The sequence below is a fragment of the Strigops habroptila genome, chromosome 4, assembly GCF_004027225.2.
Source record: "Strigops habroptila isolate Jane chromosome 4, bStrHab1.2.pri, whole genome shotgun sequence".
Classification (NCBI taxonomy): Eukaryota; Metazoa; Chordata; class Aves; order Psittaciformes; family Psittacidae; genus Strigops; species Strigops habroptila.
Window position 1 is genome coordinate 19,018,874 of NC_046358.1, and position 25,120 is coordinate 19,043,993.

The window sequence follows — 25,120 nt, forward strand, 5'->3', positions numbered from 1 at the left end:
GAATGGGTTCAGTAACATCACAGAGCTTTTTCATTTTGCAGTCAGGTCCCGCTGCTGTAGGATACAGTGATGGTTGAACTCCCACTTACAGCCTGGTAAAAGCAGAGAACAATTTTGCAGTATAATCACAGAGACCTTGTCTTACTTGCATTGACCTTCTTGTTCTTCAGAGAAGCATTTAGTGCTTATTGTTTCTGTGATTGCTGTACTATGTATGTTGCTATACCACAACAGCAGGAATGACTTGCATTATCCTTTCTTGTATCATATAAAAAGTTTTTTGGATTGCATAAAAGACAAAATACAGAGAGCAGGGGTGAACTTAGGGCTGCATAGAGCTTTTTGCATAGTTGGGCATCATGACTGGAATACAATGTTGCAAATGGAAATCCATCACAATTATTGTAAAATGCAGCCTTGAGATCAAAATATGTTAACACTCAACATTTGTCATTTACAGAACAGAGTTTATTTCCAAGCTCACATTGCTGAAAGAACAGTGGCAGAATGTCATCCGGATGGTTCAGCAGAGGAAGATAGATATTGATGGACGCATGAGCCAGTGGCAGCTCTTCAAGAGCTCCCTGCAGAGTCTCAGCAGACTTCTTGATGATACAAATGGCTTCCTTGTAGCTGTGAAGAGCCAGGACTGCTATAGCCTTTACCAGCTTAGAATTCTAATTTATGATTGCAAGGTACTGTATTTATTTCTCATAAATCTAAAACCTGTGGGGTTTTCTCAGACTGAAACAACTTCTGCCCAGTAAGGTAAAAAAAAAAATTGCATGCTTTATGGGGAAAAACAATTGCTGACACTTTGTCTTGAAGCTGAGCATAGATGAGAAAACAGTGACATTGTGAAAGGCTCATTATACTAGGAAACTTCCTGGTCATTTAGTAACCTTTGTATGCTTTAAAAATATTACTGATATGAACATGGAAATGCAGGGTGCCAAGAAAATAAGGCAGAAACCCTGGTAAGCAGGTACCCTCTAGGTCTGTGTGGATCTTATTGACGTGGCTGCTGAATGCAGGCCTTGCAGTTCGCCTGAAGGAAGCAGACACACACGTGCCAAGACAGCCTATATGGGTCCTGTGTGTGCAGGGATGGGCAGGTGGAGCCAAGAGCAGAGAATAAAGCACTTGGAAGGGGGTCTGTCCTTGGAGCCACCACTCCAGGATCACAGACACGGGCAGCAGTTCTTCAGCGCATTTGAGTTCTGCATTTTACATGCAGTGAAAAAACAAAACACCCCCCCCCCCCCCCCATTTTCCTTTGTTAATTTTGTATATTTTGGGTTTCCATTTAATTATGCACCTTTTTGTTTTATAGGAAAGTAAAAACAAGCAGTGAACTTGAAGGTTGCTTAAAGCAATCTAAAACCCTTCAAAAATATATTACTGAATGCTATTGGCACAGTCTGAGATTTACTGTATTCCCACACACCTAATGTTGATGGGTTAGCACATTACCAGCATTCCAGTTGGTGCTTGCCATATTTATTTCATCTGTATTTTTACCTGCTGTGTGAAGATTATTTTCAGTAGATTTTACAAGTTAGCGTTCATGCTTTTCCTTCATGAGAAAAGCCAGGAAGTCTTCTCCCTCCTACTCCAAATTGCCCTTCCCTCCTGCTGTTGTTTTACAGAAAGAAACAATTATCATATCTGCTTGTGTTATAGACCAATTTGTGTTTCAGGCAAAGTATTATTGATGGCTTACTTCATTTGGAATATGTGATGATTAACAGACCTGTTATCTCTGAAAAAATCGTGTTAGTTGTTGATGCTAGAAGTAATAACAGAACTTGAACTGGTTTCTTATTCTGAATAACTCATACAACTGAATGTCCATCTTTTTGTAATTGCTGCAATTTTACTCTATAGATTCAGTCTGTGAAAAGCTATTGTAGAGTTTTATAAATCAGAAGATCAAAAAGAATCTTATTTTTTCTGAAATTAAAAAAGCAGACAGGAAATGATCTATTTATTACTGTTTCACGAACGTGAACAAATAGTGCCTTGAATCTCCCTTTGTGAGTCTTCCCTTGTTCCCAAGTGAAATGCCAGGAGTGTGCTTAGAAAGTTTGGGGTTTTTTTCTTTTAAAGGCTAAGGCAGTGATTCTTCAGAGGTGGCAAGCCATGTACTCCTTAACCGTCGATGTCGGGGAGAAGTTGCGCGCTGTCTCCGATCCAGAGACCAGCACTCTTCTCCAGGAGGAGCTCAGCCAGTTACAGCAGAGTTGGGGGAACACCCAAACCTTGCTGCAGGAGAAGATAATGCAGCTCAGCAGCACCATACAGGTACATGATGCCCTCCCCAGGGAGGAACTGCACCTGCTCCTCTGGCGTTGGGTCTCAAGAGCTGCCCTGCCCCACTGTCCTCAGGGCTGAGCTCTCTAGCAACAAGGCAAATGCTGAACTGCTGCTTACAGCAGAGGGGCTCTGAGGGAATTGCCTGTCATATGCCATTAGGGCTTGCGGCAAGCTAAAGCTGGTCCCCCGATTCTCCAACGGAAACAGGTTGGCATCCATTTGTTGCAACAATGGATGTACCTGCTCTGATTATTCTCATGATCCCTGTGGCCTGGAGCGCTCTCCTGCTTTGGGATGTGAAGCCTGAGCTAAAATTCAGCTTAGAAGGAGTTGATTCTCCTGTTGTTGCACCTTTAAAAGGAAGGGTAGCCATTTCCTTAGAGCAATGAATTTTCCTCCATTGCTAACAACACACATTCTGTCATCGATACAATCCCCAAATTAAAAACCATGCTTAACACCTGTTGGGTTGGACAAAACAAGATAAGCAAAAATGCTCTGTAATGCAAACCTTAAATACAAGAGAGGGTTCAAGGTCTGTAAATCCAGGAGTCAAATTCTTGTGGGTGGTATGTATTGAAAAGAAAATACAAATAACCAGAGCACATGACTGTTCATTTAAGTGGGTTGAAGAGGCTATTTTGCAACATATCCATGTGGTTCAGTATGTCATGCTGAAGTATCTTCACCTTTATAACTTCCTTGGGTCTCCTTGAGCAGATTTGGGACTGCTGTGAAAAGCAAACCAAGGAATTAGAAAGCAGGCTGCAAGAGCTGAAGGAGAAAGTAAAAGATCCACTTCCTATTGAACATGAAGAGCTCTACAAAGCCAAGGAACACATGAAGGTATCAAACTGCCTTATTGTATTTAAATAGATGTAGTCTTTGCAGGACGCCCGATCCCTGTAAAATCAGTTTTCCCTCTTACACCTCTTCAGTGACACTGCATTTCTCTCCTTTATACTGTCCTGATTGCTGCTAATTTGCAAAGTACAGCTGACCAAGAATGTTACAAGAAGAATAGTAGTGTTTGGATTTTATTTTTCCTGCTTCTGCTCCCTTTCCACAGTCTTAATTCATAAAATAAGCAGTTCCTTAAACAAAAGGAAAAAACCTCCTGGTCTCAGCTCAATTGGCTGCTGTCCTAGTGGCTGAAACTCCCTTTTTGTTTTCAGCCCATTTTGGACAGGGAGCTCCTCAAGCCAGAGACTTTGTATGTCTGGAGAACACCATGCACACCTGTGGGATCTGACAATAATTAAAGAGAAGGAAAATTAAAAGTAAGGGAGTGGCAGAAACCCTGGCAGCCCATAGTGCACCATGAAAATTAAATGGCAAGGAAAGTATTTCCAAGAGGTAGGAGGCATTTTGTCTGGACTGGTCAATCTTTCATCATCCTTTTATGAAGTGAATTGTTGACCTCTGTAGTGGGAACAAATAAGCTTATTAACAAGCCAAGGCTTTGAACTCATTATCAGCTGTTTGAAATCTTCTTTGTGAGTTCTGGCAGCCTTTCCCACAGCAGCAGTCTTGCTGTATCCCTGAATTATTTGTGAGATGGCAGCACACAGCTCCTGCCTCTAACTCTAGTAAGAGAATTTCAGCTGCAGAGGCGTCAGGGTCAGACAGTGCCACTGCAGTTACTCTTCTTGGGTGTCACAGTATAATGAAAAAAAAGGACCAAAATAGCATGGGGAGACCTTCTTTCCTCTCCCTGCATTTCACTCTTCTGTGGAATAAAGCTGTTTTCCTCTATAAGCCTGGACCTTATACAAGGCTTATACAAAGTCCCATGGAATTCCATTGTTAGTTCGATTAATGCAAGGATTCAACCCTTGTCAAGATATATAAATGAATGTTTGCACATCCGTAGGGAGTAATTTGTTGTGAGCTCCGGTAAATTTTAGTCTCATGTTTGGGTTTTTTTTTCCCTCCGGTGTTGGAAGCAGATCAGATTTCTTTTATTATTTAGATAAGTGACAGGCTCAAAAAACCTCTGAAAATGCTCACAGGGCTTAGACCCTGCACACTTCTCATGATACAAACACTCGCCATTTTTGCCCTCTAAAATGAGACAAATTGGATCTTCTGTAAGAGCTGGTTTTTGTTAGAGGAGCCAGTGACACTTCCCAGCAACTGCCTTGCAAAATAGGACCTAGTACCTGGTTTGTAGAGAATCGCGTTTCCCAGCTATGTGCAGTGGTGTCTCTGCTTTTTAGGTGACAATTTTTAACACTGAGAAGGAAAGGGCATAACCTTGTTATAAAGGGAAAGGAGAGGCGGCGAATAAACGAGAAAAGAGAGCGTGTTTCTGTGAATGAGCAGTTCAAAATCTCCACAATCTGATAGAAGTGCCTGTTAAATCATTCATTAGAGAAGGGAACCAATTTTACTTTATTTAAATGAATAAGCTGAAATTGGGGAAAAAAAACGCAGGCGAAAAGCAACTTGGCCTAAATAATAAAAACAAAGAAGTGGGCACATTCCTTCCGGGATGTGAAACCCCAAACGCTGCCCTGGAGCAGGGGGACCTGCAGGGATCATGCAGCGGAGGCTGCCGCACATCGCAGCGGCTCTGCCCGGGGCTCCGGGGGGCTCGGAGCCCGGCCCTCAGCCCACCGGACAGCCTGCATGGGCTGTGCACATTCCCATCCTCTCCTCCCCCACGGGCCAGGCAGAGGATTAACGAGCAGGTTTGGAAACCAGAGGAGCTTAGTGCCAAGGCTTGTTCTGGGTGCGTGTCCATGCAGGAGCTGGAGCAGTCGCTGGCAGACTGGGCCCACAGCATGAAGGAGGTGCAAGCCCGGACGGTGCAGCTGGCGGACTGTGTCCTCACCGAAGATGTGTCGGTGCTCAAGGAGCACGTTGAACATCTGCACAGGCAGTGGGGAGAGCTCTGCTTGCGGGTAAGGCTTCCGCCTCCTCTGGGGTCTTGTAGCGGGACGTTCACGGGGCCTGGCAGCAAACGGGGAGCGGCTTCGCAGGCGGGATTTCTCTTGGGCGGGCTCACTTCTGCAGTCTCGGGTGAGAACGCGGTTTCTCCTGGTGCTGCTGGCCAGGGCTGAAGTTTGCCCTTATTTCCAGGACCTAGACTGCTGAGATTTCGTCGTGTTTTTTTTTTTTTTTTTTTTTTTTTTGTGGTTTTTTGGGGTTGGTTTTTTTTTTTTTCAAACCCTCTGTAGACTAGTGAGTGCCTGGATTGCAGAGAGCTCTGATGCAGCTCTTTACCGAAATAGGTGGCTTTGTTCTGGGCTGCCGAAGGGAGGGAGGGAGAGGAGGGGAGAGGGAGAAAGACAGGAATTGCCTGAGGGCATGTAGCAGGAAAAGGAAGGAGTAGGTCATGCAATCTGATGTTTAAAAGAAAAAATGCCAGGAAAGCTGATAAAGGAAACTTCAGTGTGTTTAAATACTGGCTCCTTGGGTTTAAACACATTAACAGCTGACTTGTCTTTTCTGTAGCAGTACAATACTGCGAAACATTTGCATTCTTTGTGGCTTGTTGCTATATTACACTTAATTAAGTGCTGCGTGTAAAATTGCTGGGGAACATTTACCAGCAAAATCACATGAACTTGATTCATTAGGTTATTATGCAGTTTGAATGCGTGTTTACTTTGCCCTGTTAACAGGATTGGAAGAAGTAAAATACTTCGGGGTCTTAAGTTACACAGGATGGCTCTACATGCCAGCAAGCCAAACTCTTGCCTCTTTTACTCACAAGTCAATCGCTTTGATTTTACACTTTGTAAAGAAGTATTGACGTGAGTTAGCATTTTGTGCCTAACCCTTAATCGGCCAAAGGTAGAGCAGTCTTGGTGGGAATATTGCCAGAGTAATGAACAGCTGTGCTTATTTAAAAAACTTTGGTGTGATGAAAATAGTCATTTGGGTTAAGTGTTTAGTTTTTTGTTTTGTGTTGCAATAAGAAAGAAGAAATTAATATCTTTAGCTTAAACTGGGCTTTGCTTTTATCTATAACCAGCTTTTTCTGTGTTAACTGTTTCTGAACTCTGAAAATAATTCCAAAGACACCTTCCTCCCTCCTGAGACATATAGGCCATTTTTTTAAAATCCAAATGCCTGAACCATTTTCCTAATGGAAGACTGTGGTTGAGCCTGTAAGTAAGAGAACTTTACTGGGTTTTTGGTCAACTGCTGATGCTGTTTCAACTGTGGTGAGCAGCTCTGAAAATTAACCTTATCTTTTGCATGTACCCCACTACAGTCTACCCAAGTAGTAATTTCCTGTAGTAATTTAGAGTTCTGATTTTATTTAAAATTTCCATTTTAATTTCCTGAGGGAACAACATCCTGAGGGAACTCCATCTGATTTGGAGACAAGAAAAGGGTGACATTAATGTGACTGTGTTAGGCACACAGAAATCTGTAATGGGAGGAATCTTTTCTATGCTGCAGTGGGGGGACATGCTGAAATGTTTACATAGCCCTGGTGGGCCTCCCCGCTCAGCCTGCATCGATGCTCAGTGCTAAACACGAGGGTATGAAAGCAGACTGAATGGGTTCTGCTGCTAGCATGACTGCTTTGTTTTGGCTAACAAAATAGAGGAGTCAGGATGTACTGTGTGAAGAAAAATCTGCAGTATAGATGCAGAGAGGTGAAAGCCGTTTAGAGTGAGCCACTCTGCATCTGTCACAGCCACGGGAGCAGGGCAGCCACATGCCTGTGCCGGACTGGGCAGGGACACACGCACACTTAGTGAGCGGCGGATGCACTCAAGCGATAAGCTTTTACATAGCTGCCCTTGCAAGGTACATGTGGGTCAAAGATTAAACTATTTGTATCAGCAAGTACTCTGTCCTAAGGAACACAAGGGTATAGGTTGGACCTGACCTCGATAGTATTTTAGCCTCCCTTGGGAATGTTCAGATTGCTCCTGCATCATGCTATGGGTACAAAATGGAGCTGGTACCAGGGCACCTGGTCCAAGGAGAAGTGCTCAAAGCACTGGCTTGAAGGGGTCATGTTCCTAGAAGCTTGTCTAGGGGATTTTTCCTGGTTTACTCTCAATCTGTATTTCTTAGCCAGCTAAAAGGTGCTTCTTGCTCTTAAAATCCTTCCTTGCCCATGTTTATCAGGCAATGGAGTCAGGATCGTTTCAGGATTGTAACAATGGTTTTGCTGACATGCATAGTGTCTTATTCCACTGACCAAGTTAACTTGTCTCTGCACATGGGAGATTGGGGGTTGGAACTAGATGATCTTAAGGTTCTTTTCCAACCCTAACTATTCTTTGAATCTATGAGATGCTGCAAATGGTAGAGGAAGGATGAAGGATTTACCCTTCATACCTCTGAGGCTGAAGGAATGAGAGAGCATCCCAGAGCAGAGGCCTTCTTAGGGAGACTTTCTGAGGTCCCTGGGGTCTCCAGGAGACTTCTTCCCATTGAGAACATTAGAGGTGGTTTCCCTGTGTCCCAAGGCAGTGCTTTCGGCTCATCTCTTTGCTTAGATCAGCATTAAAGATTCAGAAATCACTTTTATCCTCCATTCCCTCATTAAAAAAAAAAAAAAAAAAGTCAAAATTTAAAGGACAAAAGCAATATATTGGGAGATCACTTGATGCCTCCTGTTTTGCTCCTGGTGTTACGTGGAGCTGTTCTTGCTTCCACACTTAAACTTGACTCTAAGGTACAAAATAGTGTTAGAGGTAAGCCTAGCAGAATCACTAATGGAATTTTGAGGAGTCAGGTTGTATATGGTGCACATGAGATGTGAAGAGGGAGTGTTTCCTGCCATTGGATGATGCTTAGAGTGGCCATTTATGGCCAAGACAAGCAAAATGTTATCCTCAATCTTTAACAGAATTTATTGTCAAGGGTGAAGGGTTAGTTGTTTGTCTTGTTTTATTTTAGTAGAACTTAGACCATTTGTCACTTTCTTTGTCCCATGTATCTTAGTACAGGAATCCATCAAAGCAGATAAATGAATAAACATGTATTATTTAAGACCCCTAGGCTAGAAATAAGTACTATTAGCTAGTAGAAGAGTGACCCTGCTTCTTTCTGAGATGTTGGAGCAGTGATACTAGCTTTGGTGGTTCAGGCAGCATCAGACCTTAATTTCTCTCTCTGGACAATTTGTTTATCCGTCATGGCAAATGTAATTTTGAGGGGAAAAAAATCCATAGTTCTCAATAAAAAGGATAGATTTTTGATGCTGATTTTTTTGGAAGCTCTCCAAGAACTGGTGAGCAAATGGAAAGAAAAGAGGGAGGTTTTATAGAGACAAAATAATTGCAGTCAGTAATTGCAAAGTTTCTCTTACACTTGCAGAAAAATAAGAACTTACCTAGCTGTTATTTCTCTCGTGTTATATATAAGACCGTACTAAACAGTGTGTAGTAGTTCTTTGTTTGGCATTTTCAGGTTTTCACTGAGTAAAATTTAAATTGTTATATAAGCAGCTCATTATTTATAAAGCTGTCACTCAGTTTAATTCTTTTGAGGGAGAGAATCTGGCTAGTCAACTTTTTGCCCTGCTATCCAAAATAAGGCGTATTAACAATCAGCTTGCTGGCTTTGAAAAGAAATCTAGAGATATCTGATAACTGCTCTTGCGAAATGGAATATTATCAAATGCAGACTAGAAATTAGAAGGCTCATAATTGCTAGTTTCCTTCCTGAGAAAGATGTTGCCAGCAGTTGATGTGTGTGTTTATCCATAGGTGTCTCTGCGTAAGCAGGAGATCGAGGACAAGCTCAATGCCTGGATTGTGTTCAATGAAAAGAATAAGGAGCTGTGCTCCTGGCTGGTACAAATGGAAAGCAAAGTGTTGCAGACTGCGGATGTTAGCATTGAAGACATGATAGACAAATTGCAGAAGGTAAGTAGTAATGCCACTTCAATTGCAGTCTGATAGCTCGTTATAGAGACACCATTTCTCATTTCTTCCTTGCCTCTCAAAAGCAATAAATGGTATAAAACCAGCACGTACAGGCTTTTATGAGAAGATGAGCTTTTCTAGGATCAGCTCTTCCTTTCTCCTTGATGTTCAGAAGCATCTGAGCATCAGACCATAATGCAAAACAGCAATGCCGCCTCACTGCATTTAGGCATGGAGCGTGATGTATGTGAGTGCAGTGGTGGGGGTCTGGGTTGTTGGGTGCCAGATGTACATACAGCACTGCTCAGAGCTTTCCCTGCTGGGGATCAGCAGTGTCCTGGGAGCCTCTCACTGTTCTCAGCACCTCCACCCTTATCAGCAGTTACAAAACTAGTAGTCAGAGAGCAAAGAAAAGATGGAAGGATGGGGTAGGTGTTATGCCAGGTGAACAAGAAGTTACTACAACCAAAAAGAAAACCTAAATCCTCCCCCTTCTCATTGGTAGGCAGTGCAGTTACTGCTTTCTAATATTTTTGTATTAGCTTGATTTTAAGCAGGACTATTATTTTGTTGTGGTGTTCCTACCCATGGCTTAAATGTCTCGATATCTAATCCCAGATCTCCTCTGGATAAGAATACCAGCAAAATAAAGCCATCCTTGACTTGAATTTGGGTTCTTTTGAGGTAGCTTGATTGAAAAATTACGTTAAATTAGAAAGCAGAGACAAAATTAGAACATTAAACTGCTATTTTTTGGAGTACTTACTCCTGGCACTTGCAAGTCTTTAAGCTGCTTATTTTTTTCATAGTGGCTTCATTGCTAGAGTGCTTTTCCATTGAGGTTTGATTTTGTTTTAGTTTGTTTTAAGTGAAAGAGTTCTACATGCTAATGTAGAAACCTCAGCCATGCCAAGCCGAACCTGACCTCAAATCACACACATGGGAAAAGAAACTGATAGTTTTGGTTTTGTCGCTTTGTTTTGCCCAGGAATTAATCAATGTTTATGTGTATTTTATCAGGATTACATGGAAGAAATAAACCTGTTCAGTGAAAATAAGCTTCATTTGAAACAAATGGGCGATGAGCTAATAAAGGCTAGCAACAAGACCCGAATTGCGGAAATAAACGATAAACTCAACAAAATCAATGATCGCTGGCAGCATCTTTTCGATGTCATCGGAGCACGGTAAGAAAATTATTTTCAGTGTTTTATATCAGTCAGAGGCCAGTGCCCTTGACCATCAGAAACAGACTGACGTGACTTCTCAGTTCTGTTGAAATTTATTATTGAGAGTCAAATTACACTGAAGTTAATGTTTTTTTGTTACAACTTGTTGCTGTGTTATGACACCAAATGTCTTAATTTATCTAATGGTTAGAGGGCAGAGTGTAAGAACTCATACGTAATATAATTTTAATGGTAACTATGTAAAAAGAAGAGTCAAAGTGATTGTTGCATGTGTTGAATTGCAGCTTAATTTTAAGGCAGTATGGTAGGAGTTCATTTTGGCACTTAGGAGAATCTCCTGTTTTAAGACAAGCCTGTATTTTACCCTGTGTCTGAATACAGAGAAATTTGAGATAGATTCCTGGCCTGTCTCTGTAGTCAGTCATATTTATATAATGATAATGTTCCTTTTTTACATTCAAAAGTGCATGAAATTTCATTTAGTATTAGTGCTATTCCTTTACTCAGTCTCTTTCCTAAAAACAACTGGAAGACCATGCCATGAGTTTATTTTTTAAATTCAGGATTTTCTGCATGATTGTGAAATGGAAAATGCTATCAGTTGAAATTAAAACAAAAACCAGCATAGTCTAGGCAATAACATCTTTTTAAAGGATTTAACATCATTATTATAATTGACAGAGCTAAGAACATCATCATGATTTTAGTAGTAGCTTTACTGAGACGATGCCATTTCACTATTATGTCTAGGGTTTTACCACAGCTTGGGAGGAGGATTCTGGGTCTCATGGCCTGCCTGGGTTTATTAGTAAAACAGAAATAGTAAAGTTAACATCAAGTTAGTATTGGTCTAAACTTCTCTCCCAAAGTTTTGCTTTGCCTGTAACCACCCTCTCTGAATCCTCAGACGCTCTCTTCCTCAGTTAACATTTGGGACAGATAAGGCGGGTGGTTGTGCCGTGTCAATGTACTGCTGAATGTGCTGGATCTTAATCAAAAATGAGATCTGAATTAAGAGTGACACATGAGCTGTGAATAATTAAGCACTGAAGCTCCCTTCTTAAGATCTAACACTTTGCAGATAGTCTTGCAACAGTTGTCTCTAGGTGTCTATATTTGATATGGTGTAGGAAAGAAAGCTTCTCTTCTATAACAGCACTTTTTCTGTTCTGATAGTAGGGTAGCATGTCACTTTTAAAGCACTTTTATGATCATTTATGTTCTGCTGTGTGTTAGTTTTGAATTGTAGCGATTTTAAAATGCAGATTAAAATGCACCATTTTAAAACTGAGGTAAACATGGCATATTTCTAGTAATCTTTAGGAAAATGTGCTAAGGAACTGATAGGCTATTTAAAGAGAGATCTGTCAGTCTTACTCAAGTAGCCTGTGACAACAGAGCACTTGTTTGTCTACCTGGGATGTCTTAAATCTTTCCTTCAGACAAGTGTATGATGGTCTTTTGAGGTACATTAATGCAGATTTGCCTAGAGCATCAGCATAGCTCCCAGTATTGGATATCTAAATGCATATTGCAGCTCTTGGGGAGTTGGTGTGATGCTTTATGCTTGTTCCTGTGTTCTTAATCCCAAAAAGGTCTGGAACATGCCAGCTTCTACTTGTGACTTCCACCAACTTTGTGCTCAGGATGAGAGTAATGAACTTGAAAGGACCTGACAAATTGTGGTTTGAAGCAGCTCCCTCAGTGGTCCCAGGTTATCAGGCAGCCCATTGGGCTCTGCTGGTCCTTTTGGATTTAATGCTAATGGAGGTTCAGCATTTTGCAGCACGGGTGTAGCACATCTTCACCTAATCCATCTTGGTTGGGCTTGGCTCGCAGATCAGCTGTTCTCAGCCGCTCAGTCATGACTAACCATAAGGCTGGACACTCACAATAGAATCTGAGTATGGTACTAAGAGTTTATTTTGCCCTGTTTACAACCTTCCAACCTTTTGTTTCGGGATCGCTGCTGTAGTGGTAGCTTGAAGGAATTAAATTAGGCTTCAGTTAACTGAAATTTACACCTCAGTCACAGATATGCTTTGGGGTACTCAGGAGGAGGATCCTCCTGTGCTTTTGGGTAGCCTTTCTTAAGTTCAGGTGTGGGGAAGGAGGCAGCAGTTCTACCGATCACTGATGTACCACTAGTTGGGCCTCTTGTGGGAGCAGGGCAGAGCAAAGAAGCCTTGGGCTGGAGGCAAGATGAGCTGTGAGCATGGATTATAATGTCCCATGCTGACAAACTGTCTCCTTCTTTTATAGTTTGCTTTTGCAAAAACTTAAAATATTGTATTTAAGTTGTGTTGAAAAAGCACATGAAAATGGGATGGTGGCAGAATATCATGTTGGTCCCATTGCATGAAGCCGTCATGGTCCAAGACATCCTCACACCATCTCAAAAATCCACAGTCACCAGTTTCATACAGTGGATAGAATGGGTTGGCTCCAGGGAGCTCAGAGCCTGTGGGACATGGTACAGGGGCTGTGCATCCACTGCTCTCCGGCAGAAGAGAAATTTCAGCACTGTACAACTGCTGCTGTAGCGGCATACCGGGCACTGCTTCGTTTATTGGGGAAGATAAAAGGGATGGAGGAGACGCTTCAGGGCAGGACCGACAGAGGGCTGAGGAAACTAAGGCAACTGAGGTAGGAGAATGCTGCCTGGAGAGAAATGGTTGATTTTGACTGTGTCAGGGAGACAATCTTGTCTTGCTCCTGAAAAAGCTACTTGCAGAAACTTATTTTCACAGCATCTCCATGTGCTGTGAAATGAGGAGGTGGGAGGAGTATAAAATAATCTGTATCCATAATGGAGTCTAAATGAGATTTATAGCCAATATCAGTTCTGTGGTTTCTGATGTCTCCATGACTGACCCTGAAACCTTGAGTAACATTTTATCTTCTCTATAGTGCAGCGTATGGCTGTGTGATTAACAAACATGAAACCAAACCATTCTTGAGCCAATGTATCAATACAGAGCATTCCTCCTGACAGTTTATTTCACCTTTTTAAACCAATAAATGTCCTGGGACAGATGGACAGATTAGGTGAGCTCTCCATTTAGTCCCTGAAGTGATTCTCATAGTTCATGGTGACAAGTTCAAATTGCCCATATGGTGGCACTTGCAGGACTTAACACTTCCATTATATGCCTATGCTTGGCTTGTGTGGTGACAGAAGCTTTGATGCATGTGCTGCAGCCAGAGGGTGGCTTGGTGCAAACTTGGAAGTCTCAAAATGTTAATTCTCATTGGGATAAAGTAACCATCAGAGACATTAGCATGCCTGGGAAGGAGAACAAATGAATTTCTGTTCAGCTTGCAAGATACTCTTACCAGGGGAAGTTCTTATGAAGTCTCTGTTGGTAGAGCAGGAATACAAACATATTAACAGGCAGAAAGGGAGCATTGTGCTGCATGTAAAAATGGACACAGCAAGCCTCTTTTGTTCTCTTGTCACCAACCTCATAGCAGCACTCTGTCAGAAGAAACCACTGCATGCTTGCTTTGGACTTGGGTGAAGGCCTGAAACAGTAGGAGAAGGAGTGTACGTGCTGCACGTGGGTGGTAGACAGCCAAAACCCCTTTGAGTGGGATTTACATCCCCAGCCACGAATTGCCAAGGAACTGTGGTGTGCATGGCTGTGTTCCTCAGTGTACTTCCCTGGCCCATTCTCCACTGATACCAGCTTCCCAGCCCCACAGGGAAGTGTTTGCTGATGTTTTACAGTGCCTGCTGGCAGGCTGGAGGAGCACCCACGTGATAACGGGAGGACGTGTGCTCTGCCTGGGGTAGTGCAATGTGTTGGGATTTTGCTTGAGCCTTCATTAAAGCCACAAGCTTCATCAGGGGCTTCCTCCAGCCGATCTGGGTCTGCAGAATGATCTCTACAGTAACAGATGTTGCATTTCTGTACCTCAGGGTATTCGGCAGCTTTTCTCACTGCTGCTAAGCTGTGGATGGGGGATGCCATTTTGCAGCTGTTCTGGCTGGGGCACTGTGTGGTGTGTTTTCTTTACTTGGTGGGTCTGGTCCATGTTTTCAGCCTTGTACAGAAAGGCACATTTTTTGTGTACGTAGCAGGAATGGGTTCAAATGACCCATGAATGTGAGCATGAAAATACAGGGAACCTAGCAAGGCCAGATGTGCCTTCTCATTCTTTTAAACATTCTTCCTCAGCAACTAGTGTTCAGAAGCTGCCAGCCATCATTGCAGTGTCCAGGAATCTTAAACTGCCACAACCAAAGTCAGCCCCTTCCTTCCCACTTGGGAGATTCATGGTGTTTTCAGCTGTTTTCCTGCATACCCCAGATAAAATTCCCAAACAGCCTGAAACTTTTCAGGTTGCAGTAGAATGGTACAGACTTGAGGTTCTCTCCAGTGACACCACTTTGAGCTGTGCAGGGGCACCATGGAGATTTTATTTATACAGCCACTGCTCTGTGCCTACCCTTCCTCCCTGCACTGCAGTGCGGCTGGGCTGCCACTCCAGCGGCAGTGAGCCCTGGCTTGGTAGGCACAGGGAGCAAGCAAGTTCTCAGCACCTCTTGGCTGGTCTTTCTATTTATTTTCAACCCCATTGCTTATTACCCTTTGGCAGGGCAAACCCCCAGGCACCACGTGTTGGTGTGTTGTCCTACACGGTTGCAGCTCACAGTCAGTTCAAAGGTCTTTTTAAATTGCTGCAGATCAGTATTGCATGACAAGGGAAGCAGACTATGCTGCAGGGAGACCCCCAGGTAAACGTTAACAGCCGTGCTCAGCAGAGTTGTGCTGGTTTGTGTCAGTACCACTGTAAAAATCTCATTCTTGTATTTATTTTGGTGAAGAAAAAAATTAATTATCCAGACAGTTGAAGTCTTACTTGCAAAGTGCTTGATTTCTTTCCGTGTTCTCCAGGCTCCCTGTCCTGTAGGGATTATGCTTCTCTTTGGTGCAAAACCTGTGACAGAATTCATTATCTTATTAGGCAGGATGGTTGGACTTATTTTGGTTATGCAATGTGTGCTGAGGTGTGCCGGGAGCAGGGGGAGCTGGTGGTGCAAGGGCAGTCCTTGTCTCCTGTGTGCTGTCACCATTCCCAATGTCTGCCTGTCAAGCTGCAAGCGTTATTTCTCCCTTTTCTGAGATGTACCATTTTGAATGTGTTTTTGAACCTCCCAGAGCCATAATCAGATTAAACTGTCGAGGTGACTGGGCATGATTTACCTGTGCAAATGGCTGAAGCTCTCTCAACGGTGTGCAGGGTCTTCCCAAGCACTTTTTATCCTGCCATGTATTGATTGTGAGCGATTGGCAAGCCAATACAGGTCTGTGGAAAATTACCTGAATACTGAAAAATCTTTGCATTTTTGGTGGGATTATCATAGCTTCTTTATTTTTTTCCTGATACTGCCTGGGTGGGGAGTGACTTTTAATCCAAGGTTCTCCAACTTCCGCCTTTGTTTCCCACCCCGTGATCTCTGGCAGTCATAACGCAGAGAAATCATGACAGTGTGTTTTTCACGAATGATGCCATAAATGAAGATTAGGGGTTATTTTGTCTTCCAACATAACAAGCTACTTGCACTGCAGGCCTTTGCCTACACTGGAAGGTTAAAGAGAGGACAGGTTAGTGTGTGGGAGATTTAATTCATACTTAAATACCTGGGATATAATTGTAAAGGCATGAGAGCAGAGCGCAGGGGAAGTAAGGATATATCTATGTGCGTGGTGCCTGTGCGTGGACGTACATTTTCTCGTGGTTTTTTGGGTTTGCTTCAAATTGACTCTGCTGCAAATCATCCGGGTCTGAGGCTCCAGTCCCTCTCTCGCACAAGAAATGAGCACCACATCTACCTTTTTCAGTGCCGAAGCCTCCAGCGTGCAACCTTTTTGTCGCCAGCTGCAGGCAGCCGCTTAGCTGCGTTTCTTCCCGTGCTAATTCTCTTGTGTCAGAATAAAGCTCTCGTGGTTTTGTTCTGAGAAGGGATGCGGCCATTTGCCAGGTAAAATACCAACCCAAAATGCAGGGGTTAAAACTGGGGAGAGCTCCAGTGTCTCCCCAGCTCGGGGGTCGGGGAGGAGGATGACGGGCGAGCTTCCCCCACCCCATGCGCGATGCTAAAGCGATGAATAAATAGGGCATCTGTGGAGGAGGGGTTTCCTCTTCCATGCCTGCCGTGGTCGCACAGACGGTCGGTCCCCCTTGCAGCTTGGGATTTGCAAGCTGAGGAATGGTTTTTTCTTGCGAACCGTAAGTGCCATGTTGGTAGGCGGCTGCGGGTGCGGTCGCGGTGGGGTTACTTGGAGCAGGCATCGCTGGCGCAGCGGGTCCGGCCTTGGCGGCGGGGGGGAGGGCACCGACGCGCCAGTGGCTCCCTGCGATTCGCCTTGGACAAGTGGATGAGTGGGAGATGCGGCACGTTAGCAGGAGGAATAGTGCTCAGGGGCCTCTCACTTAAAATCTGCTGCGTTTGGGGGCTTTGCACCCAAGGCGGTGGAGAGCTGCGACAACCTTTTGGGCTCCCTGGCAGGGTAACATGAGAAAAGCCTCCTCCGGCACACCCGCTGTTTGCTCTGTTCACTGTGCTAACACAGCCCACAAACACCGGCGCTTCCTGTCATTGTACTGGGGCCCCGTGCCGTACAGAGAAGCAGCCTTGCATTTTATACGAAGGCCTAAAATTTGCCTTTGACATCACCTCTCCAGATAGGGTCTTTCGTCCCTTACATGGTTAAGCTCACCCGGCAGCTTACTGAACAAAGGTTTCCTGGTCTGTGCATCTCATTTGCTTCACAGGATTGTAAACAATCCTATCAGCTGGCAGGGCAATTTCAGCTTGTCTTCAGTTAAAAAGAAATGTATGTAGTATCTTCTGAAGACGTTTGTGCTTGTGAAGAGGGGTTTGGAATATATGTCAGGATGTTTTTTATCAGACACTAAAATTTGAATGTTACTTTTTACCTTATTTGAGCTTCCTTGGACCTTTTAATGCAGCATTTTGACAACTAATGCAATGCAATTGCCAGGCATTTTGCAATTCTTTATGTTTATGTGAATACATTTCAGTCAACCTGGAAGTGCCTTCTACTCCTAGATACTTCCTGAGTAGTTACTACAAAATATTCTGTGTATTTGTGGGGCTGTGCAGTGATTCAGCCTGAAGCAGCTTAGTGTGTTTCTCTTGTAACCCAATGCTGGCAACTTCATCGAGGGTATTAAGACCCAAATCCAATCTCGAGGCAGGTCAGTTAGTCCTTCTGTTCACTTTTGCAGCCAGCTTTTAGTTATAATCTACTATTTTTGTTCTTTTTCTGCCATTTCTATTTTGGTGTAAAGATTAAGACATTTAGAAACTGAGGTTTTTTTGGCTTATGCCAGGCATCTTATGCATGCATCCAAGCACTGTTTTGAATTAAAATATCTTTTAAGCTGGGCCCATTGCAAAGTGCAAGAGATGTTTGAGTTCATTGGGACTTTTTAGATTAGTGGTGATATTTGTAGAAGTTTTTCAGTTGGTTTTTTGTTTGGTTTTTTTTTTTTTTTTTTGCTTCTGAGGGCATGTTGAGTGGTAAGTTCTCACTGGGAAGTGAACTGTGGATGGGTAGGCTTTTATTCGATAAAAAGTCAATTTTGTCTGTTTGCCCAAGTAACTTGAGAATTAGACTTTGTAGAGGAAGAATTCAGTCAACAGTGGTGGCAGCCTCTTCCACTTCTGGGTAACTGGGGGGAGCTGTTTCCTTGAACTGCTGCACTTGAACTTTTATTGCTCTTAATTCAGTGTGTGTTGGGTGATTTGTTACCTGGATGTGGGGGGGAGCTTTTTCCTCCAGGCTTGGAGGCTTGCAGTGTTCACATCCCCCCCAGAGCTCCTAGGAGGCCTGTCTTTCTGGACAAATGATCTTTCAGGATGCATCTCAAAAGAGTTCGTGAGGTTTCTTTCATGCAAAGAGCAGATAATTTGCAAGAATACTTACAGTGCGCAGAAATGCAGCTGAGAGTGGTTGTTGGGACTTTTGTGATCGTAATTAGTGTATTTTACGTTTTTCTTTGAGCTGTAGCCAGACAAATTGCAGTTCCCTGTGACTTCTGTTGCTTCAGTATAGAACCCTACCCTTTACCTTGGGCTCTTTGTCTGCTGACTGCAGCAACAGCAGATCAGCCAGTGTGAGCATCTAGACATGGCTGCCTTCCTGTCAACATACTGCACTAGTGTGAACTTCTGTTAGGTTTTTATTCTTCTCTGGCTGCTTAGCTTAAGTTTGAGATTAGTGATTTAGAACATTAAGGATGGTTAAATGACTGACAAATGGCATATTCTGTCCAGAATACGCAACAGATGAAATTACTAAATTACAATAGTGTGTCTGTAATGGCAATTGCTAGAAAGTAAACACAAGCTCGCAGTACCACAATTGTTGCTGTCTTTGATACTGTTTTTTGTAGTAACACTAGTAGATAAAGCCTGAGGTGTTGTGGTAATATCAGTAACTTGGATGTCTAAGCCAAAATAATATTCTTGGGGATTCTTTTGGTGCAAAACTCCCACTTGGGTTCTAAAACTGTGGCTTTTTAATTTATTCAATGTGCTGTCAGTCATAGAGACATTTATTTATAATCTAATATTGCTTAGTTTTCCTTTGGACTTCCTTTGCTACATTCACCTACCTGTTATCCAATATGCAGACTGAAGAAAGATGTCTTGCAACCCCTGAATTTTTCTGTAATGCAACTTCATGATGGCAAAGAGGTGGATACAGGCAGAGGAAGGGAGTACAGGGAAGCAGAGAAGATACTAAGCACAGTAAGCTGTTGTCTCAGCAGGTCAGCTGTGGCATCAGATGGTCCCAACATGTGTATCTCTTGCAGGTCACAACAGAGAGATTTCCAAAGCACTAGTCGGGAATGTCATAGAATATGCAGTGAATACATTGCTACTGGATACAGCCAGGGACAGTGTAGCGATGGAGCTTTCCTCCTGACTGACCTGAAGCCATGCAAAGTTATCAATGCAACAGCATAGATGTTTGGCTCAGACACTTCCTCAGGCCTGGCTCTTCTAGTGATTCTTCCCTTCAGTGCTCAATACAGAGCCTGTATCATGCCATCTCTCCAGGGAGAACGGTTCCTGACTCACCTGTCTTTGGTGGGCCACATACCCTGGGGAGTCACAGGCCCTGTTGAGCGTCATAACCATCTGGATCTAAAATGACTGGTGGGGCAGAAGCAAGAGATAGGGTGGAGAAAGAATTTGTTCTCCTGGGTAAATTACTGACAGCCCATGATAGCACAAGAAAATGCAGTTACAGTTACCAGAGTATGACATGTTCATTGAGTACCACTTAATAGAAGCAGACCCAGGAGCAGGAAGATTTATGTAGTAGCTGTTTGCTTGGGAGCCAGATGCATTCTGCATGCAGGGTTGAACTTGGGAGCAGAGCTCTGAAAAGAGCTTGTTAAGGAAAGCAAGAGTAGCTAAATGCTTTTCTTTTCTGCTGGCTTCCTCTCTGTCAGCCGCAGCAGTAGAAAGCACTATAAGTGTACAGGGGCACAAGCAGCTGCTTTGCACTTTACGCTGGTATCAATGGCTTTGTGGTTGCAAGGAACAAGGTGGACCATGGACTTCAGCCAAGTTCTTCAGGCTGGCTTGCAGGGTTGCATCAACCAGACAAGACTAATTTTATGTTTTGGAGTGTGCAGAGTTGCTAAATACTTGCCAGGAATCCTACTGTAGCACTGTGCTCTTCTCACCCTACTTGTAAAACAACTGAAAGTACTTACTCGTCCTTTTAGGACAAGAGGTAGGGGAAGGTGCTTCCCATGCTGCTAATCCATATGAGACTCCAAATTTGCTGGCCTTACTTCACAGTAACCAATAGGACTGAAGAAATCCAGCAGGATCATTCCCACATCTCCTCCCTAAGTGCTTTACCTTAAATCAAGTGTCTAGCTGATGTATGTATCCTCTTTGATTACCTTAAGGTTGCTAATAAGATCAGTTGTAGCTTAGCAAGTGACGTATTTGTTATGGCTTAGCTGTCCTGCATTTCTTCTGTCATTGTATCATATGCTGCAACAGGCAACTGCAAAAGCCACTCGGTTACAGGCAGTTTGGACCCTTCTCCTCCAAAACTTGCTAGAATAGTTTGGCCTCAGACAGGATGGTGGGCCAGAAAATGAATTTTTTTTGCAAGGAAAGGCAGGACCAGCATCCACGTATCCTGTCAGGGCACTGCTGTCTTGGTGTAATCCCTCACTGCACTAGACGGGATTAGATCCCCCTATGATGCTCCAGACCTAGCCTGCACAACACTGGTGTTGCCAAGTATGTTAGGGTTCATCGCCCCAAACCAACATCTGTGTAAAGGTAATTGGGAATAAATCTAACAAAACAGCAATTTACCTCCTGGCATGCATTTTTCTAACAGATGACTTCATGAGAAATAGTTTGATCCAGCTTGGGTTTCTCTAATTACATGATGACAGCTTTTAGGGTTAGTAGGATTCAAACTAACTTGAATAGAAATAAGCTTTAAAGGTAAACCAGATAAGCTCAGGAAGGCATCTTGAAGAGCACAGAAGGTAGCAGTGTGAAAGGCAGGAACATGTGCACTTGTGTTCAGTAGGGAGATATTCTCTGATTCTATCATTTATGGCCTTAGTATTACTGAGCATTTTAAGTTTATTAAATATGTGCTCGTTACTCTGCTTCCCTCATTTGATTGTAAGTGCTTAGCACAGATGGGCTGGCAGGACTGGAGCAGTGGGAAGACGGCCAGAAACCTCAAGCGCAGTATTAGTCAGTGATCCAAAAGTGCTGGTGGGCTTAACTAGACAAAATCTACCCTCTAGAATACTCCCTACCCAAGGGTATGGGACCCAGGTAGGGGCCATCCTCAACCCCTCCAGTCAGGGGGAAGGGTGTGAGGCAGAGCCAACTGATACTGTATGTCCACAATTGGTAGATTATAGTTCCCAGCCAAGGAGGTTAATTAGTGGAGAATGTTTTGGCCTTTTCATAGTGTATACTTTAACTTTTTGTACTGCACTTGGGTAATGAGGCTCATCTGGGTAGATGCTAGACTAGGCAGTAACTGGGGGTTTAATTCAGGAATCTGCATTTTAAATATGGCATGCAAGGTCCAAAAATCCCTCTCAAGGCACGGGGACAGAGCTACACATCAGAAGGATGCAAGCAGCCAGGAGGACAGCGCAGTGAAGCAATGCTGGCTTAGAAGTGGGTTCTCCCTATGGCAGGCATGGAATGATTTCACCTGACTTAGCATCTGCAGTGTTCATGTTTATAGTACTGCAGGGTAGACCATTGCAGTTCACGGAGAGAAGTATATGCTTTTTGGTACCATTCATCTCATCTGGTGATTTGGGTGTTTAAGACTGGTCTGATGGAAAGCATGATCTAGGTTATGATTTTTTTTTTTTCTTCATTAACTACCAAAGTCTACATGGCAAGCTCTGATATCAGTCTGAAGTCAGAAGAGATAAGTGTCATCCCAGTGTTGTGCTTTTTAGTGATTTTTGTTTGGAATTGCAATAAATGAGAATTTCAAGGAAAGATTTGAGAGCAGTGAGGTAGTTTAACAGATACTCCTCCAACACATGGGGTTGTACAAAACGTACAAGCATGCTACTTGGATAACTTAAGGGACTGGCCAAGGTGTTGGACCTGTGGTTTGGGCAAATTCTGCCTTCATTGACAGAGTGGTACCTTGCTGATTAGGGTGGGTCTGTTGGTTGCTGAAGAAGACACTGAACGTAACTCACAGCCGGAAAATCAGACCACAGATACCCATTTTAGTTTAACTGCATGTTGTGGTACAAACTCCCACTTAAACAAATGTCCAGGAACTGACTGAAGAGCTAACTAGCATATGAAAACTCACTCTGCTCATATAGTTTCATTAAAGAATTCACACAAGGGCTTCCTGCAGCTGTAGAGCAGGGACCTGCTGAGCCAATTTAGGTAGGTTTTGACTAAAACATGGCTCCTGATTTACAGGCAACAGATTGGTGCAACAGTAAGTGCTTCATAAAGCCATGCCTGTCATCACCTTCTGCTAACATCATTTCCACTTGCTGCAGATCTTTGTAATAAAATGTTCTTACTGGTCTGCTTAGGGTGAAGAAACTGAAGGAGACATTTGAATTTATGCAGCTGTTGGACAAAAACATGAGTAACCTTCGCACCTGGTTGGCCCAGATTGAGTCTGAGCTTTCCAAGCCTGTGATTTATGACATCTGTGATGACCAAGAAATCCAGAAGAGACTGGCAGAACAGCAGGTAGGAAATAGCAGCAGCCGGAGTAAATGAGCCAAAATGCTGCTGATTACATTGGTCCCAGTTTAAAATCACCTGTTTCTTTTCTTCAGCAAGGCCTTCTAACTGTTTGCTTTTTACGGCATGTTCCTGCCAATATGCGTTACATGGAAAACTTTCATTTGCTAACTGTAATTTCAGTATTTTGTTGACTTATCCCCACTTCTCCCCGTCTCCACCCAAGGAAAACAGGGAAAATACAAACAAAAGCATTTTTACATTTGCTCAGTTAAATATAGCAGGTTTCATAAGGGCTAGGCAGGGCACAGGCAGCGGACAAAATACATGACGATTATTTAGCCTGACAAGGTGTGAATGCCAGGTCTCCTGCAAACTAGCTGTGACAGATTTAAGTGCTGTGTTTTGATATTGATATATTGCCCTCACTAGCTCAGTTCTCTTCCACTACTTGCAGACAGCAAAGCAAGCTTGGCAGAGAAGGATGTTTGAGGTTTGGAGGGTGGACTTGTGCAAACACACCTTTGACTGAGGCCTGATCCAGTAGGCAGGCTCTGATGATCCCCTCAGGGTTGGGTGAGATGGTGCATGAATCCTGCAGAGGCATAAGAGTGAAGCAACCTGGCACCATTGGATGTTGGTTGAGTGTGCGTAGGTATTTGTCCAAGACAGTGGCTTACCAGGGAGATCTTCAGGATCTGTCCTAGTTTTAAGTGCTGGAGATGGCAACGGTTGGGCACAGCTGAACGTGTCAGGTATCCAGCCAAGTGGTAGTGTGAGATGTTTTGGATAGTCCTGGAGTAAATGTCTGTCTTCAGCAGCCAGGAAGAAAAGAAAAGAAACTTCTCCAAAGCACAGACTTGCTGGTGGAGCCAGCCTTTTCTCAGGGCTGTGCTGTAAGTCTGCTCTGGTTCAAAGTGCCTCTGTGGGAAGGCTGAGAATGGCCACAGCTATAATCTTGCCCTTCTGTTAAACAAGAATATTTGCCCTAAAACTGAGGATCAAGATCAGAGCTGTCAAGTATGGAAGCTTTATGGTGTCTGCCTTTAAGAACACCTATGGCTGTTCTTCCCATCATTCCCATCTTCTCTCTCTGGCTGCTGCTCTCGTGTCTAAGGAAAGACCCCTGAGTGACCCAGACCTGAGGGCTGTGTTCCGTGGTTGTTATGGTTCTTCATGTATTCATGTCCCAAACATCATGGGAAGGGCCAGCTCCTCTGCAACAGGAGTCAAGATGACTCCCACCAGCTCTGCTGCAGGAGTTGGTCACATACCAGAAGCCTTGGTCTAGTGCCTCTAATGGTTTCATCTACGTTGTGAATGGTCATATAAAGAACAAGAAAATATTGTCTCCGCATCCAAACCTTTTGCATTCTCAAAGGCTGTGATAAACTGCCAGGTTAAGAAGAATGTTAGGCGCAAAGGAATTGTGTCTGAACTGTTTTCATTATGAGCATTCAAGCTTCAGCTTCAGTTAAGAGCCATCATTTGCTGCTCAGAGCTACTTACTGCTTTGTTGTTTGGATTGTTTCAAACACACCTCTGAGCACCCCTGGACTCCTGCTGTAAACTTTTAGCAGACTGAGTATGAGAAGACTATGCTGATTAAAAAGACCACAGCTAAAAAAAAAACCACCAAAAAAAAAGCCTATTTTGCTCTGCAATAGAGAAAGCTTTATCTGAATGCAACAAGTAAAACGATCTTTCCCAGTTTTAGCCGAACAATTATTTCAGCAAGAGCGGAATGATGGTGAGAAATATGCCCTACAGGCTTCTTTTATTTGACATCTATGACTGGAAAAGCTTTACCTGTTCAGTCTTGAATAATGACATTCGAAAGCATTGTGCATTCACAGAGATGTTTTATAGCATGTTTGTTCGATTAAAGGATGAAGATTAAAATGTGAATAGTATTAATTTTAAGATTTCAAAGCTGTTCTGGTAATGCAGATGTCTAGCAGTAGCATGTAGTCTGTTTAAGCTCTCTGGGCAATGCTGTGCAGAGTTGAAGGAAAAGCACCTTTTTGGGCGCAATGTATGTTCCTGGCCCCATTACTTAGTTTGTTGTGTTTGTCTCATCATAATACAGTCGGGTCATTTGGAGTAACACCTTTGGTGTTCCGAATAACATTTGGAAAATGGCAAGGATTCTGCCTAGGGTTATTCCATGAACACAGGCATGACCAAAAGTAGTGAGATTGCGTCAGCAACATTATCGTGGTGCAAGTAGAGTGGATTTGTAATCTGTGGTCCAAATTATCATTTTCACTAATACAGCTGTAAATCCAGTGTAATTTGATGAATTCAGTAGAGTCTCTCTGGTACCAGTAGTAGGGTGGAGCCTGTGTTAGAAAGACACTGCTACCTCTTGCTCAAAAAATGGCTGTAAATCCTTAGGAAGCTGTAAAAAATTATGTTGGGTCTGCTTCTGGCAGTCTCTCATCTGTATAAAGATTTTGGCTTCCACATTCCTTAAAGCTGTACATTACCAC

At 43.3% G+C, this 25,120-nt stretch overlaps 1 protein-coding gene across 2 annotated transcripts in view; it reads left to right on the forward strand.

Annotated features, from left to right (window-relative positions):
- Nucleotides 1-25,120, forward strand: part of SYNE2 (spectrin repeat containing nuclear envelope protein 2) — a 188,542-nt gene that overhangs the window by 149,573 nt on the left and 13,849 nt on the right. For both annotated transcript variants that reach the window (XM_030482846.1, XM_030482847.1), the window contains 7 exons: nt 461-695; nt 2,110-2,304; nt 3,037-3,162; nt 5,067-5,222; nt 9,003-9,161; nt 10,182-10,348; nt 22,472-22,634. In XM_030482846.1, the coding sequence (XP_030338706.1) occupies nt 461-695; nt 2,110-2,304; nt 3,037-3,162; nt 5,067-5,222; nt 9,003-9,161; nt 10,182-10,348; nt 22,472-22,634 (1,201 nt within the window). The remainder of the gene's footprint in view (nt 1-460; nt 696-2,109; nt 2,305-3,036; nt 3,163-5,066; nt 5,223-9,002; nt 9,162-10,181; nt 10,349-22,471; nt 22,635-25,120) is intronic.